This window comes from Sphaerodactylus townsendi, linkage group LG04, assembly GCF_021028975.2.
Source record: "Sphaerodactylus townsendi isolate TG3544 linkage group LG04, MPM_Stown_v2.3, whole genome shotgun sequence".
NCBI lineage: Eukaryota > Metazoa > Chordata > Lepidosauria > Squamata > Sphaerodactylidae > Sphaerodactylus > Sphaerodactylus townsendi.
The window spans coordinates 39,891,148-39,908,810 of record NC_059428.1 but is presented as its reverse complement, the minus strand read 5'-3'; the positions used below and the strand labels follow the sequence as shown (position 1 = coordinate 39,908,810).

Here is a 17,663-nt window from a genome sequence, read left to right as displayed (position 1 = left end):
CCTCTTGTGGAATACTTGATTTTTGAAATGCCTCCCCACTTTCCACAGTATTCTACAAGGTTTCATTTTTAGATGAGTGCTCTGCTTGGTTATGGCAGTTATACAATAGCAGTAATTAGAACTACCTTTTCCCATGGCTCTCAAAACTAAAGTTAAACTAAAACTAAATGCCAAAACTGGGGAAATGTTGGCTATGTATCATGTCAATGTGAGAAAAAGAAGTTCTACAATCTTAGTACAGGCACGTTCTTGGAAGAATTCACATAGCTGAAAAATAACTGCAGAATTATTTGGCCATGTGGTTCTTTTGAAACTGGGAGAAAACTGAGGGAAGATAGTCTGGGGTAAATGATGCCTCCAATTAGCCAGCAGGAAAAAAACCCAGCAGACAATCTGGGTTTTAAACAAATGATGGAGAAAACAGGACACTGAACACATGAGAAGAATTTAGAAACATTTGACCACGTTTTTTGGTAGGTCATTTTTAAAAGGCAACAGCTGTCTTTCCTCTTCCTATTATGCTGTGTTTCTCTGTCTCCTTTGCACAGAAAGCTAGAGTCATATTGAAACTTATGTGGAAGGTGAAAGCCCGGGTGGGAAGTGTTTGCCCATTGAGGTGTCAAACGTTGTATCGTAGATCACATTTTCCATTTGCACAAAGGTGGCATAGGGTTCCATCTCATTCTCCTGCAAGAAAAAGACACATTTCTTGAGAAGGAAAAATGGTTCATATTCCACCTTCCAGATAGAGTTCTAGAACGTTTCTAAAAAGGAAAGGATCTTTCTAAGACTCATTTGTTTCTTTTGTTACACTATGTACACTTACGGCCCCTCCGCACAGCAGAGGCAACTAGGGTTCGACTCGTGTCTTCGGAAATTGTTACCTGAGCTCGACTCCTCTGTTACTCCGCACAGCAGCTGGCTCATGTCTCCGGAGCCGAGTTCAGAGGGCTGGATTACCTCCTCGCATCTTCCGCTCCTCATTCCCGATTGGCTGCCGTTCTACGGCAGGAAATGTGAGTGTGCGTCCCTTTTTTTTCCATTTACCAACGTAGGAGCTACGTAGAAGGATTTTTTAAAAAGGCGCGCTTCTCGCTGCCGCCACAAGTCTCCCATTCTGCGCATGGCCGAAATACTGCACTGTGATTGGCTGGCTGGCAGAGTCAAGGCGAGGGAGATTCCGCACTCTGCCGGCTTCGGCTTGAGTGCAACCCGAGTTCGCCAGGAAGTTGTACCTCCCAGTCGAGCTCGAAAATTTGATGGGGGGGGGGGGAGCAGAGACAGACATGAGTCGAACGCTACGGCTGTGCGGAGTACTTGGGTCGGACCTACATCGAACTAAGGTCGAATCCTACAGTGTGGAGGGGCCCTTGAAAGAATGCTTCAACTTATCTGTTTTAAAAAGAACACAAAAGGTAACTTTTATGTATGTGGGTGTTTTTTTTACAAAGTGAACAATGATGAGCATATTGGTCTCAAAAAGATTTTAAAATTATCAGTATAAACTATTGATTACTGTATTATTTATTTATCTGTGTACTTATTTCCTGCCCATCACCATGATCCTTGGGTAGGTTACACTTATAAAATACATAAAACAATCTTAAAACCATCATAACTTCTACTTCAGAAACCATCTCCACGCTCCATCCTAACCCTCCTAAAAATACATAATCATTCCTCCCCCATAATGCCCCCAGTGCACTTCAAAAATTGGGCTGGGGTTGCACCAAAAGAGCGCTGGTACAGTGATAGCAGGTACCATAATAAAAAGGGAAGTATTTTTTGAGGGGGGGACACCACACAAGAGAGATCATCCATAAACCCAGGTACAGAGGGTAATCTTGGCCAGGCACCTAAACTCTTGCAGAGTTGGCACCTGGTGTACCTCTGTGGGGAGAGTGTTTAATAGAATACTTAGATGTCAAACACATTGTCCAGTTAATTAATGTAATTATTCCATTTAAAATTAACTTTCCTCCCCAATGTGGACCCAAAATGGTTCACAACAGCTTTCCCTCCTCCATTTATCCTCATAACAATCATTTGAGCTATGTTAGACTGAGAGCATGTGACTGACCCAAATTCACTTGGCAAGCTTCTATGGCAGAGTGGGGATTTGAACCTAGGTATTCCCAGAGTAACCCAATGGAATCAAGCCTGGCCCTGGTTTATTCTCACTGATTATGTGTTGCACCTGAATCAATGACTGAACATTTAATTATTCAGGAAAGCTTTGATTATTCACAATTTGTTTCTTGCACACAGCTTAGAATGTAGAATCCTAGCTTTTGTGCAAGAAACAAACTCCAGTTGGTTGATGTACCTGGTTTTAGATAGCTCAATAAACGGGGATTAGTTGAACAATCCCTAGCAAGAGTTTGTTTGTTATATCTCAATGCAGGCCTCAGATACTTAATCTCCTACCCAGCCAGGTTCTATGATAGCATTTGGAAAATAAACCAGAGGGCCTTGATAGTCATAAATTTATTTCCATGTTTCTAATCTCAGGTAATTTTCAAGAGATCACAAAGAGTCATCAAGAATGAACCTCCATCTTTTAAATGATATTTTTGCTTTACAAATTATTGTTTATCTGAACCCAGGAATGGTATGATAAACGGGCACACGTACTTGGCAGTCATAATAAGCAACCCTTTCATGGTATGGTAATAATGGCTAGTATCAGTGTACATGTGCAGTGGTTAAAAAAAAGGTCCCTTTTTAATGAAAAAATTCACAGCTGAGTACATTCCTTATTTATTTGTCTCACCTGAATGCTGCCTCTTGAAATTGTTTCTGGACTTTTAGATGTATTGACTTTCTTGTGCCTGACAGAAAATGAGAATATAATCATATTGCATCTTTCCAGCCGTATACCATCCCAAATCACTTTGAATCAATATACTTTTTATATCAAATTACTTTTTTTGCAATGTTCTATTTTGCTAGATGATGTTATTTTCATAATTAACAAAGAGAGAAAGAATACATACATGCATTATCAATGCATTATGGATTTTAACTTTAATAATATTCTATATTTAAGAGAGCTTTTAAAGATTTCTGATAATTGTTCAAAAAATCCTTAGATATTTTATTAAATGTATAATGTTAAAGGTTAACTGTTACCTATGATATGCATTAATTAAGAGGGATATTAGTATAACGATTTTACTGTTATTTCTAAACTTCAACATGGGCAGTTCTATCTGGGGGGGGACTGAACCCCCCTCTGAAGCTGGAACAGCCCTGTGCCAGCATGGGTGCTCATTCCACTAGTGCAAGGGGCAGATCCACTGGCAGATGGGCTACCCATGTAGCCAGATGGGCACTGCATGGCTCCACAGGACCCAACCTGGAAGCCACAGCGCAAAGCTGCACCAGTATGCCTGGGGGTATTCCAGGGGCAGAACAGGGGTGGAACTAACCTTAGTCAGCTTAGTCATTCACCCCGCCCCCCAGCCCCGTGCCTGCGGAGGGCTCCTCAGAGATATGCCACATTTTTGCAGGATATTTCCATAATCCCCTGAGAGGAATTGTTGGCTAGGGTAGTTTTTGTTCCTGGGCTTCCTGCACCATGGCAAAGCCCCTTGGAGAGGGCGAGGTGGGAACAAAGCAGCACTGTTGCCGCCCACCTGTCAGCTCTGGATTGGGCTATTAACCTCTTGGACAGTTTCTTTATAAGTATTAAAGGAAAATAATACACTTATTCTTGTTTTCAAGAATAGTAGGCAAAATACAACTTCCATTTCAGTTGGATTACTTGATTTAGTCTTCTTTTCACAAGGTTCTCTAGTCTGGCCATTCTAGCATATTCTCTTATTTTCTCAATTTTCTAGATTTAGAAACATCAAATTACTTACTAAGCATCCCTTTTGACTTTTCAGCTTGATTAAATTTGTCATTGCTATGCTGCCACAACTCATAAGATCAAGTGTCCAAGTTTCAATGTAAATGTATAGGGGCAATTCATCCCCAGGGCACCCATAGGCTCTTCCACACATGCAGAATAATGCACTTTCAATCCACTTTCACAACTGCAAAAAAGTGGATTTTGCTATTCTTCATAGTAAAATCGAGCTGCAAAGTGTATTGAATGGTCATTATTCTGCATGTGTGGAAGGGGCCCTACTAGGGTTACATCTGCCCCCCCCCCCCCCCCCGAATGGTATAATGAGAGCCCCTTACACCTATGGACCATTTCCTCAAAACAAGAGGCAGAAGAACACACATTTATACTGCTCTTTTTCTGTTTGAAAATGATGGTCATGGTGGCAGTTAATCAATACTACAATGCTAAATAACTTGCTTATGTAAGGCCTTTGTCATACATACTTTCCATGCAGAAATCTGCCGAGGAAGATGAAAAGCGAAACCAGAATAATACCCAGGAGAACAGCGGGGATGGAATACAGAAGTGGCACTTTAGAATCCTTCATTGTTTTGTCATTTCTGCCTGAAGATTTGCAAAATGCCAGCAATATTAATTAGCAGAGATCACATAGGTTCATTCAATAACTCAGTCTACAATAGTTAAAATTGTAAACTAAAATTTGCTGGGGTAAATCAATAGAGTTCAGATGGAAAGCTGTGGAAGCCCTCTTTTCTAAACCAAATGTGATAGAAAAGAAAATGAAAGATGACTTTTCTTTTTATTTTGTTTCCAAACCTATCAGATCTTCTGCATTAAGCGGTAGAACTTTCCTTCCAGCTATAAGAGCAATTGGAGCTCATGGTGCTAAATTGGAATCTGTGCTATTCCTTAACCCTCCCAGGTTGTCTTCAAGACTCATGAGATTTTAATTTGTATACTTCAGCTGTGAAGTTTTAATGAGCCGGAATATTCTAGGTTACCAAACTGATAAAGAGGAGCATATAAAAGACAACCTTACCTTCTGATATACTGCCTGGTAGCCTCTTATTACTAAATTGTAAATTATCTGATATGTATGGAATACAGTACTATTCCTTCAGTCATTTAAAACAGTGTAAATATTGAGGGTTTGGTAATATGGAAATTTTATCCTCAACCTAAGTTGCAGGATGGTAGATTTCATTAGAACATTAAGGTGGATTCCGCACAGGCCAAATATAACGGGAGTAGAGCGCAATACAAATCATTTGAAGGGGGGAGACTTCACACAGGTCCTGTCCCCACAATGAGTTTGTCCCATTTTATTTCCCTCAACCTGGGATTTTTGAATATCACTAAACAAGCAATTCCTTTGCAAAATCCCGAGTTGGATAAGCTCCTGCATGAACAGCCAGACAGGAGACGCTTTATTTCCCTCCCTTCTACTGTTCCACAGTCAGGGAAAATCCGCCTGCCATTACCCTGCTGTTGCAGAGAGGGCCCTTTTTTCTTGTTCTTTTGTGTGTTGCACATGCGCAGCTATGCAGCTGCAGCCGATCATATTGTGAGACGATTGGCATGGCTGCAGAGGTTCATTTCTGTATGCCTGCACAGCTACGCATGTGTTGCAGGAATTTTTTTTCAAAAAGAAAAGCATCTCTGTGTAAAGGTTTGATAGCAACCCAGATTGTTTCCATGGGCTCCAATCGCTGCCTGCACAGCACACATGTGAACAGAAAAAAAAGGAAAATGGATTTGTTTGTAATGACTGCAACCTGTTATACATTTACAGTGCGGAATTCACCTAAAAGAAACTTCATAACAGCAGACTGAACCTAGGATATGTTTCAGTTCTTTAGGGTTGCCAGTCTCCAGGTGGGGCCTGGATTGCTCCCAAAATTACAACTGATCTCCAGATGACAGAAGTCAATTCCCGTAGAGAAGATGGCTGTTTTGGAGGGTGGGTGCCCCACTGATGTTCTTCCCCTCCCTAAGCCCTTCCTTCCCAGACTCTATCTGCAGATCTCCAGGAATTTTCTAACCTGGAGTTGGCTACCCTACTGTTCATGCAAAAGCTCTTGCACAAGTGTCAACACAAAAGACAGCCGTTTAAAGCAGTTAAGACAAAGAGCCCCATTGCTGCTGCAAGGAAAAATGTTTTAAAGGAAAAGCAGTCCTCTCCTCACTGTGTAGCCTTTGCGGGTGTGTGTGTGTGTGTGTGTGTGTGTGTGTGTGTGTGTGTGTGTGTGTGTACGTGGATGTGTGGGTGTGGGTGGGTGGGTGTGCATGTGTTTGGCTGAGGGAGAGGGCGGCTGAGCCAAGGGTGGCTGCAGGGTCAGGGTGGGCTTGCTAACTGGCTGCTTTGCAGGACAGTCTTTTTAAAGTAAAAGCAGCATCACTCTCCTCACTGTTGTTTTGAATTTGCAGTAGACCTGATACCAAGAAAGAGGGATGTGTGTGTGTGTGTGTGTGTGTGTGTGTGTGTGTGTGTGTGTGTGTGTGTGTGTGTGTGTGTGTGTGTGTGTGTGTGTGTGTGTGTGTGTGTGTGTGGTGTACGCACGTGCCTGGGAGCCAAGGGGGCAGCAGCCCCAAAAAAGAGATCCTGAGGGTTGAAGGGTTGAACTAGGGACCCTCTGAACACCAAATAGAAACTCTCCCACTGAGCCACTGTCCTTGCTTTGGGAATAATTTTTATGTAAGAACAATGTGCAGAACATTAAGAAAAGTTCATGAACAGAGTCTGGAAGCCATCCAGCATCCTACTTGGGAATCTTAAATATACCTTGGGAATCTAAGATATTCCATGCAGATTCTGTATAGGAATCGCTCAAAAGGAAAATAATATAGTGAATCACTCAAAAGGAAAATAATATAGTGAAGCACCAAGGAGGAAAGGCCTCCTTGCCAGGGGAATTACCTCTTTTTTAGAAATCTAGGCCAAAAATAAAATGGCCAGCCCACAATCCAGGAACCTCAGAACTCATGGCCTATAGAATGGAACCGTGTATTCATTTGTTTTGAATATTTATCTACTTCCGGCACACAAACGTTGCTAAGGAAGCTCACAACACAGAATCAGTACTTACCATCAACAATTAACATAAACAGAATTGTCAAACACCAAAGAACACAGTTAAGGATACAAAACTATGAAGAGAAAGCTGCAGCATAATTAAAACAACAAGAGTCACATCATCTTAGCAACAACTGATGAAATAGCAATGTTACAGTGAAGGATAAACAGTAACATGTATATGTAGAAAGTCTGGATTTGCAGCACCCATATATTTTTGAAACGTAAGGGTGACCATTTAAACTAAAAATGGTGGATGCTGATATAAAGCAAATTATATAAATGGGAAACTGTGAATCAAGAACCTAAAAATAAAGGCTTACAAGTAGGGGAGTATAATGAAGAAGATGATGAAGCAGCATAAAACGATGAAAGTTATCAAGATGCGCAGAAAGGGAAACCCTTCTGCAGACAAGAGAACGTGCACAAGTTGGAGGCTGTTCTGAGAACTCTCCGAAGGTAATTCCAAATAGTAGCAGTTACAACCAAACATTGAGATAGGATCCATAACGTTACCTGACAGGAAACTTAAGACTTGTGAGTTCGTCCAAGCTGGATGGGAAATGTAGCAAGTTAAATTGTTCTCTTCAGCACTGGTGATCTTATATTTGCTTATGACGGTCTTGGTGCCATTAGGCAAAGTTTCATTCACTGTGATAAAATCCCCTTTCTGGCCCCATGAGATCTGGGCAGCTGGTTTTCCTGCAGCTGCCGTACACACAGCAGTTCCATTGTAGTCATGGGTCAGGTGCACCTGAGGAGGCACTGAAGTAAAATGGCAGAAAGAGTCAGCTCAGTTTACCAAATATACTGGTAATGGGATGGGATCTGTTCTAGGAAAGTGTAGGTAGGTAAAGAGAAAAGAAATATAGTCATACTTGGTTTACATCGATGCTGAGGTTATGGAAGGGGTTTTGAAATGGTGTTTACCTGATGAGAAAATCCATTTCCCTAGCAAACATATTTTCTTCCCTGTCAGCATTTTGAAAATATGGAGTGTGTAGTTTCAAGCACTGAATCATCCACTATCCCTTGAACTGAGCCCTTCGGGGGAGGGCGGTTTATAAATATAAATAATAATAATAATAATAATAATAATAATAATAATAATAATAATAATAAAAGTCACTAGGTTAAGTGTTTAAACATTTGTTTCAGAAAGCAGAGTGGCTGACACACTCCACACAACAATGCCTAGCTGCACTATGGTTTTTGCAAGCCCCGTTTAACAAGAGCATTGGAGTACTTGTGAATGGAAGAGTATAGGACTTGTCCCAATCCTAGCAATACCTGCTTCCCTTATCAAGGACTTTCTAGACACCTAAGCACTATAAAAACAATGTTTTCAGGTAGCTGGAAAAACTTTCATCTACAAAAGATGCCTTCTTATGGTGCCAGGGAATAGCACTGCTGAACAATTCTTTTTGGTGTTACTGTTTGAAAGCACTCCCAAGGAGGATAATAAAAACCCGTGTCAGCATGGATATTTCCTTTATCAAACAATATGCCATTCTAGTGGGCATGACTGGGGGTGGGGGGGGGATAGCTGCATGCTGCTTAAATGGGGATGCTAAAAAAAGGCAACACAGTGTGTGGGTGTGGGTATGCATGGGAATTAAAACAAAAATATGTGTTGAGCCTAATCATCTATTACATTACAAAAGTCATTTTAAACCTCAGGTGTGAAAATGCCCTCTGTGAGCTGGGAGAAGTACTATATAACTTCTCTGTTTTAGATACTATTTAAAATCATTAATAGATATGGAATAGTAGCAGCAGAAAGACATATATTTGTAGAAGTGTTAGATGGATAGCACAAGGTGTTGCTTACCTAGCACAGTTAGAGCATATTCATGAATGAAAGTGCCCTTATCAATTGAACTAGAACACTTATAAAATCCTTCATTGAAAATCTGCACAGGCTTTATAAGAAGAGCATATTCTTGATCGGGTCTCGATAACCAGTTAACGTTCTCATTGCAGTTTGTAACAGACAGGTTTCGGTCACTTTTGTAGGATAAATGACAATTTGTCCCATTTATAAATTTCACATTCCATACAGTTAACAAGGTTCTTTGCCATTGCCAGGGACACTTCAGTGTGAGTGATGAACCAACCACTGCAGATAGACTCGATTTTTCTGTGCAGAAGGTACAGAAAGAAAGATATTGTCACAGAGTATTAAAGTTGTAACTGGGTTTCAGCAGGAATTTGTGCTCAACTCCAAGCCCTGGATGCCCAAACATTCCCTCTTAAAAGCCAAACTGGCTCACAAAAAAAGATAATTTCCCACTGTATTTGCCATTATGACTGGCTGCTGCAGTTCTGATGAACACAATAGGCATAACTCCTGTTTTAAGAGATCCCACAAAGGATAAAGGATCCAATGGCTACAGAACTGTGATGTAAAAGAGACAGTAGGTGAAAATCAGAACTCGGTGCTTGTTCTTATGAGTCAACTGATTTGCTCCGAAATCATGAAGGGGAAATTCACTTTTGGATTTATTTCTTCTGAATTTATCATACAAGCTGTGATCTAAAATTCATGTCCATAGACTAGACTAGGGATGGCCAAACTTACTTAATGTAAAAGTCACATAGAATAAACTTCAGATTTTGAGAGCCACAGGACATGAACCAAAATGAGAACACAAATAACCTTGGAAGTGGTATGCTGGTTAAGATGAGATACTTAATTTTTTGTGTTCACATTGGCCGGATCCCCACTGAAAATTAAATACAGATTCAACTTGGTTTCAAAAGAAACGGCACCTTTTCATTGAGGTTCACCCTCCCCACCATGGCGTGTGTGTGATGAGGACATCCATCTCAATCACACTTTCAAACAGTTCAACAATCCCTACTACTGCGCGATTGAATGCACGATCTGCTCAGTGCCTCTTCCTTCCTCGCCCTGATTGGCTGTCAGGGCGGGAACTTGTTTTTTTGTGCATGCTACCCCATGCTACCGTTGAAGCGAGTATGGTTCTTTCGTGCACACATTTAAGTAAGTAATGCTCTCTCGTGCACACATTACAACAATAGACTCAGCTGACGCAAAACAAAAAAAGGCTGCACACGCATTGCACACAGCCCACTGCACTCTGATTGGCTGGAAGGCATTTGTGTCACTCTCTACAGCGGGAAATTTGAAACCACATTAGACCCCTGAACCTCCCCACCAATCTGGATTGGAAATGTGTGGGTTTTTTTAAGGTTCACATACAAGCAGGTTCGAGAAAACACTGGATAAGCGGGGGGGGGGGGTTTGCCAGAACCACAATGAATCTGTGTTCAACGGTTCAGCTGTGGGGAGTTATTTGTGAAACCTGGATATTTCGGGGGAGTATCCCGGGATTAATCAGCAGTGGGGATTCGGCCATTGTCCGCAAACTGAGATGGACTGTGATGTTTAGTCATGGAGAAGGCGGTGCAGCAGCCTCTGTGTTGTGGGTGAATCTATTGCCAGCAGAACTGACTGCAGGCTCAGCTGATGCCAGTACCTCCACCACCTCCAAAAAATGCTATCTGAATGTCTTCTGCTGTGCACATCCTTGCCTCTGGCCACACAGCTCTGCTTTGCTAGGGGCCTTGAACACTTTTGCCTCCAACTCCTGCATTGAGGCATCGATGCCCCTTCTGCCCTCCCTGCCCTGTAGCAAAGCATGGCAGTGCAGCCAGAGGTAAGGACTCATATAGCAGGAGAGGGGAAGACCTGCTCCACCTCCAGTTTTCCCAGCTATGAGTTACACAATATGTGGCAAAGGGTCCCATGTGGCTCATGAGCCACAGTTTGGCCACCCGTGGACTAGACAGTGAAAATTTTTAAACTCACTTACATATATGAACCACCAGCTTTACTTCACCTGTTTATCAAGCCATTTTATGTTAGAAAATGAAAGAAACCACATGGAAGTAAAACAGTATTATCATCTGTGCTACAGTATTAATGAAGTTGAGAAGGTAGCCAACATTACCTTCTGCCAGCTGAGTTGCAGTCTTGGTCACTGTCACTGTGCTAGCTGAATGGTTGGAAAGATACTGTGCAGACCTGTTTTGAATGGAGCCTGTTGCTGGGAATGACCCTAAAAAGAGTCATGATACAACACTGTAACATCATAATATTGATATCATCTTGTCTCATATTTCATAGGTGTTAACATATTTGCAGGTTCTCTTAAAGGTCGCACTCCCACAGCATCTTCCACTGTCATTTATTATTTAGAAACTGTACAGTTTATCTTTCACATCACATTACATTGATAGGAATTATTAGATCTTAGTATCCTATGAGAATCTTGTAAAAAAACTCCAAAAACTTGTTCAAACATATTTGCAGGAACGTAGCTCACTAAAGCAGAGCCTGGGGCTCCCCCTGGGCACTGTGCCCCCAGTTGCACTCTGAGGGGGAACAGCCAGCCAGCATGGCTAGCCTGACTGGCCCTGCCCCCCAAACTTCATGTGGAGTTTGACTGCAGACCCAGCTGCCCCGATCTCTACGTGGAGCATGGAGCAGCCCGTTTGCTACTGGCCTCAGATGGCTGGGCCCAGCTTTAAACTTCAGACTGGAAGCCTGCCCTTTAAAGCTGGCTCCATGTCTTGCTGACCAGCTCTAGTTTTATACTTGGGGTGAAACTTGGGGCTAGCTTTAAACTGCAGGCTTCCGATCCAAACTCCACATGGAGATTCAGATGGGGCATGCGGCCTCGCACTCCATGGGGAGTTTGGGTGTGGGATCAGTCTCATTGGTTGGCATTTAACAGGGCTAGGGCACAGTTGAGGAGGGGGAAACACAGCAGTGCACTCCCCAGAAAGTGGTGCCTGGGGCTCTAGCCCACTCATGCCCCCCCCCCACTATGCCAATGCATGTTTGTGATGTATTCAGTGCTTCAAGCCAAATTCCAAGGTTTCTCGGGGTAGTCAAATATTTCAGCCCCCAAAAATATTTTGGTTGGCAGAAGTCAGTGTGTTTTGTAACTCCCAAGACATATTTCAAATATCTAAAGCCAAGTTGCATATGTGAGATGCAATAGTTCTTTTCTTAGATCCTCCCTTCTGCGTATTTAATACCAATTTTGTGGAATGTTATCAGATTATCTTTTTTTCTGAGAAGAGGGAGAGGCTGTATCCCTCCAGAGTACATGATCATGCTTGGGGTCAGTGCAGTAGAATAAGGCTGGAGAGGTAAACTCTTCATTGATGTATAATAACTTGTCAATTCCCCATTCCCCTGGTTCAGCGAGGCAACTATGGGGCTATTTCCTCACAAATTTGATAAAGAAAGTGAAGCTAGAAGGATAAAGCCAGCTTTTGTTACATAGGTGTAGTGTTCTACACTTTCCATTCTGATCAGTTCCAGAGATTGACATTTGGTTTATAAGGCTATTTTCTCATAGGAGTGTATCCAAAGTCTAGTTTCTTTTAGCAGAAGATGCTTCCATCAACACAACAGAACTTTTCTGCCTACCTGTTCCCACAGTAGCCCATTTGAATTACTCAAAATGGAGGAGAGGGCCATACCAAGAACAAAGAAACAGTAAAATTATGTTGAACTGATGGAAATTCTTCACTTAACAGAAAACATACTCTGGACAGTTACATCAGTCACAAATCACATAAATCAACCACAAATAAATGATGTGCTTTACAAAATTCCACTGTTCCTGTTAGGCTGTCAAGGTTTTCCAACCTGGCACCTATGGGTGCTATGGCACCTGCAAGTACCAATGAGCTTGTCAGAAAATAGGCAGAGCCAATGAGCTTGTCAGAAAGTAGGTGGGGTCTTAGTAACGCAGGGCTTCATTCAGATTAAAGTATTTTCCATAGATGTAATAATAGACAGCCACTGGACAATCTGGAGGAATGTACCAACTTGGACTTTCCTTAATCACTGAATGGGTCAATTTCTCCTTCAGGCTTTCTTTCTTCCCGGATAGTGTTAGGAGGGAGGCATTCCATTCGGCTCTGCCTTGTGTGGTAGCCATTTTGGGTTTACCACCACCTTTTGAAGCAGCCATTTTAGGGAAGTATTCACCATTCACTCTCAAAATTCCAAAGTTGCTTGCAGACTCAGAAAGGTTGAGGACCCATGTTTTAGAGTGTCAGTCAAAGATTTGGGAGACTCAGATTTGAATGCCGGCTCTACTCTGAAAAATTACTGAATGACCTTGAGCCTATCAGACACTCTCAGCCTAACTTGACTAACAGGGTTGTTGCGAGGCTAAAATTGAGAAGAGAATGATGCAAACTGCTTTGGGTCCCCACTGAGAAGGGTGAAGTTAGTGAATAAGCTTGCCAGAACAGCTAATAAACAGCTAATAAATGAAGCAAGAAAGTGAATAAGTAAATAAATAGAACAACATCTCTTGTGACAAAAAATTAGAGATAGGACAAGTCCCAACTGATAACGAATTTTTGGTTTTGATACATACATATGTCATGGTGGGTCGAATGAAAAGCAGATGCCCCTTTGAGAAGCCAGTGCCCCTTTGCAACATAATACATCTTCAACACAAAAAATACAGAAATTCACAGAGATTGTAAGAAAATGACATCATGTTAACACCAGGTAAAGGTGCACTTACCAACTGGTATCATAATTACTATGACAGCAAGCAGAATTCTGGCACTTGTGGCTTTCATAACAAAATGAACGTCAGATTTCATGGCTCACATAGTTCTCTCACCATTACATCCATTATGGCAGACATCTAGCCACTCTTATGATGAACATCTTTTCAACCAGTCTACTTCTGTCCAGTTGGCATCTCAGTTTTCCTGTTCACATCCCTAACTTTCCCCAGCAAGCCTGCGTGCTCCTGACTGATTAAGTCCTTATGACTGGAGAGGTTCCTCTTTCTGCCTTGTCATTCACTAAACAGGGCTTCCTGTGCTCACTGTCAAAAGTCAACCTTACGGAAACAGCTCTAGACTTTTTGCTGATGGGTCCTCTGCACAAACTTGATGTCTGGGCATAGATAAGCTCCTCCTGTTGAACCTGAGGTGAAAAATAACAATACATTTGTATATGAACTTCAATCAGCACATAAATAAGGCAGCTTATTTCTAAAGCTTTCTTTATCTGAAGTGTGCCTGAAATTTCACAGAAGAGGAGATAAGCTGGAGCTGGAACACTTTGTACATGTTTTGATCCCAGCTAATTTTTTTTACTATTCTTCCTATATTGTCCTGAATCAAGGAACATAATTTAATAGTAAATAAAAGTGCAATTTATATTCCCCAGGATTTGAGTAGTAGAGCTGGCAGTCGCAAGTATAAAGTAAAAAAAGTTCTTTATAACTGACTGTAGGCTTAGTTCCAGTCCCATTACTCTTTGGTGGGTAGTCCGGGGCTTATAGGTGCTTACACAAATGAAAGCACGATTAAGGAGCTAGGATTCAGTATGTAATCCTGAACAGAGCTACACTCTTCTTCCATGAATTTGTAACAGTGGAATTCTCTTCAGGACTGCTCAGCCAGAGGTAGTGGGCAAAGCTGCTGTCCAATAGAATCATAGAGTTGGAAAAGACCACAAGAGCCATCAAGTCCAACCCCCCGTCATGCAGGAATACACAAACAAAGCACTCCTGACAGATGGCTAACCAGCCTCCATTTAGAAAACCTCCAAAGGAGACCACTCTCCTAGGCAGTGTATGCCACTGTCAAACAGGCCTCCCTGTCAGGAAGTTCTTCCTAATGCTCAGGTGGAATCTCTTTTCCTGCACCTTGAATCCATTACTCCGTGTCCTAGTCTCTGGAGCAGCAAAAAACAATCTGGCTCCATCTTCAACATGATATCCTGTCAAATATTCAAACATGGCTATTATGTCACCCCTTAACCTTCTCTTCTCCAGACCAAACATACCTTGCTCCCTAAGCCGCTCCTCGTGGGACATGGAATCCAGATATTTTACCATTTTGGCTGCCCTCCTATGGACCCATTTCAGTTTGTGGATATTCTTCTTGAACTGTGGTGTCCATAACTGACACAGCATTCCACGTGAGGTCTGACCAATGCAGAATAGAGTGGTACTATTACATCCCCCAGTCTAGACACTGTATTCCTATTGATGCAGCCCAGAATTGCATTAGCTTTCTGGGCTACCACATGACACTGCTGACTCATGTTCAGGTTGTGGTCAAGTAAAACTCCCAGATCCCTTTCACATGTACCATTTACAAGTCAGGTGTCTTATATCTTACATCTGTGCATTTTATTTTTTCTGCCTAAGTGAAGTATCTTACATTTATCTCTGTTGAAATTCATTTTGTAAGTTTTGGCCCAGCTCTCTAATCTGTCCAGGTCATTGTGAATTCTGATCCTATCCTCTGGGGTATTAGCTATCCCTTCCAATATCCAAGTCATTGATAAAAATATTGAATAGCCCTGGGCCCTGGACAGGATGAAGATGAGCCATTGTTGAGCACCCTTTGGGTTCAGTCAGTCGACCAATTACAAATCCATCTAACAGTAGCATTGTGTAGCCCACATTTTACTAGCTTGCTTGCAAGAATATCATATGGCACCTTGTTAAAGGTCTTACTAAAATCAAAGTATGCTACATTCACAGCATTCCCATTGTCTGCCAAACTTGTCACTCTATCAAAAAAGAAACAAAGAGAAATAAGATTAGTCTGGTGTGACTTGTTTTGGAGAAACCTATGTTGACTTTTAGTGATCATGACATTCTCTTCTGAGTGCTTACAGATGGTCTGTTTAATTATCTTCTCTAGAATCTTTCCAAGTATTGATGTCAGGGTGAGTGCTAATTTTTGGGGTCCTCATTTTTCCCCTTTTTGAAGATGGGGACAACAATAACCCTCCTCTAGTCTGCTGGGACTTCTGTTCTCCAGGAATTCTCCAAAAGTATAGCAAGTTGTTCTGAAATTACTTCTGCCAGTTCTTTCAATACCCTGGGATGTAATTCATCAGACCTTGGAGATTTGAATTCATCAGGAGTCATTTGACAGTGACCCACTAGTTAGCTTGCCTGAATCGCCACAGTTCTTCCACCATGCCGCAAAGCATCCGCCTGGCAGTTCTCAGCTTTCATTTGTGCTCTTTCAGTTGCACCAGCTCTGAATCACTCTGAATTTCCCCTTTTCCAAAATGGCAGGTATCAGCATTCTGTGCCCGTTTAAAGAAGAAGATGCAACAGATACAGTCAAGAACTACCAAGCTTGTCTGGCACAGGAAAAAAAATACAGAATGACCTTGATGGATGGTTGCAGACACTTGACTCTGCTCAGTTAGGATCATGATTTTAGCAGATGCATAACAATTTACCACAGCAGCTTTGACTGTAACCTCCAGTCACATGGTAGGTTCAGCATTACCCTTGTTACCAGCGATAAACTAATTCAGGAAAGAAGAGGAGATGATAGATGACCTCCTCCCCATCTGGTTACAGCTGCTCTTTGATAGCCTTTTCAAGTAGTTATGATGTACTTCCTAGACAGCTGTTTCTGCTACCTTTGGTAGCTGTTTTTCAAGCATAACTCATTCATGGGAGCGAGTAAAAATGCTGTAAATCTTCTTCTTCCTAATGCATGATGCAAAGAAGAAAACGGTAGGCTTTGGTTTTAAAATCTCCAGAAGCGTTGCATTGCAAGGATATTACATGCATGAAGCTGAGATAATCCAGAAAAGAAGGATTATAATCTGGAGTGTAGCAATTATATTTAGTGTAAATAGTATGCAGCTGGATCCTGCCCTCCCCTTGAGTTGTTTGTGGTAAAAGTAGGTAACCACTGCGGCCAAACAGTTACCATGGCATCCTGTGCAATGAATGTACTTAGAGGAATGTTTGAAAAGTTTGTTTTCATTACTTATTCTGAGAAACACCCACTTTGCCAAAAGGCCCGATGTGAATTTCCTTTTGTGTCACTCCTACAGATGATGATTTCAACAAGAGTTTAAAGTTTCTTACCTATTTCTGGCTTCTTGTGGAGGAACCCCTTTTCTCTATTTGCGGTATCATTCTGATGACTTCAGCTCTATAATTAACCCGCTGTGCAGCATTTCTGAGAATTGCCATGAATAAGCAAGAATTTATGGTTGAAATCCTCCCTGCTTTGCTCACTCAGCTTTCCATCTTTGGTCTGATCTCTAACTCTTCCCCCATTCAGGGACCTGAGAGAAACTCTTGGGTGAGGGGGAATCTTGGACACCCACTTCCTGTTCTCTGCTTGCCTCCCCACCTCGTTGGCTTCTTGTTAATTTAGGATTGTCAACACCAGACTGGGAAGTTCCTGGAGATCTGGGATGGAGTCTAGGGAGGGTGGAGTTTAGAGAGTAAAAGGGATCTTAGTCAGGATTTAATGCCATACCATCCATGCTCCAAGGATGTTATTTCCTTCACGGAACTGATCGCTGTAGTCTGGAGATCAATTGTAATTCTGGGAGAACTCTAGTCCCCACCTGGAGCTTGGCAACCCCGTGCTGGACCCCTCCCCATTGCTGTATTTACCATCCCAACTGATACCCTGCTGTGCTGAATGCCCAGCCACCTCCTGGCAGCCCTCCTCCACCCCCCACCCCCCACTCCCCAACTGTAGGGAATAATGACAGCAGATGCTTCTGGTCTCCTTTTCCCACTCACATGCAGTACTGCCTCCTCCTTTTGGCAGTCCAATGGAGACCATTGTTGGGGAGGGGGGGGGGAAGAGTTTAAACCCACTCCTTTTATTTTAACTTCCCAGATTTGCAGGAACACATCCCTTTGGTTTTGTGGC

General features: G+C 42.1%; 1 protein-coding gene across 3 annotated transcripts; it reads right to left on the bottom strand.

Moving 5' to 3' along the window:
• Positions 1 to 452: 452 nt before the first annotated feature.
• On the bottom strand, positions 453 to 13,728 carry CD200R1 (CD200 receptor 1). 3 transcript variants are annotated; one of them, XM_048494674.1, is made up of 7 exons: positions 13,514 to 13,728; positions 10,907 to 11,014; positions 8,761 to 9,069; positions 7,446 to 7,694; positions 4,339 to 4,459; positions 2,774 to 2,831; positions 453 to 687 (listed from the first exon to the last, which is right to left on the bottom strand). In XM_048494674.1, exons 1-7 carry the CDS (start codon positions 13,593 to 13,595, stop codon positions 571 to 573), a joined length of 1,044 nt encoding a protein of 347 aa, XP_048350631.1. In that variant the 5' UTR covers positions 13,596 to 13,728; the 3' UTR covers positions 453 to 570. The 3 variants fall into 3 exon arrangements, with proteins under 3 accessions (XP_048350631.1, XP_048350632.1, XP_048350633.1); XM_048494675.1 differs by lacking the exon at positions 2,774 to 2,831; XM_048494676.1 differs by lacking the exon at positions 4,339 to 4,459.
• Positions 13,729 to 17,663: the final 3,935 nt, after the last annotated feature.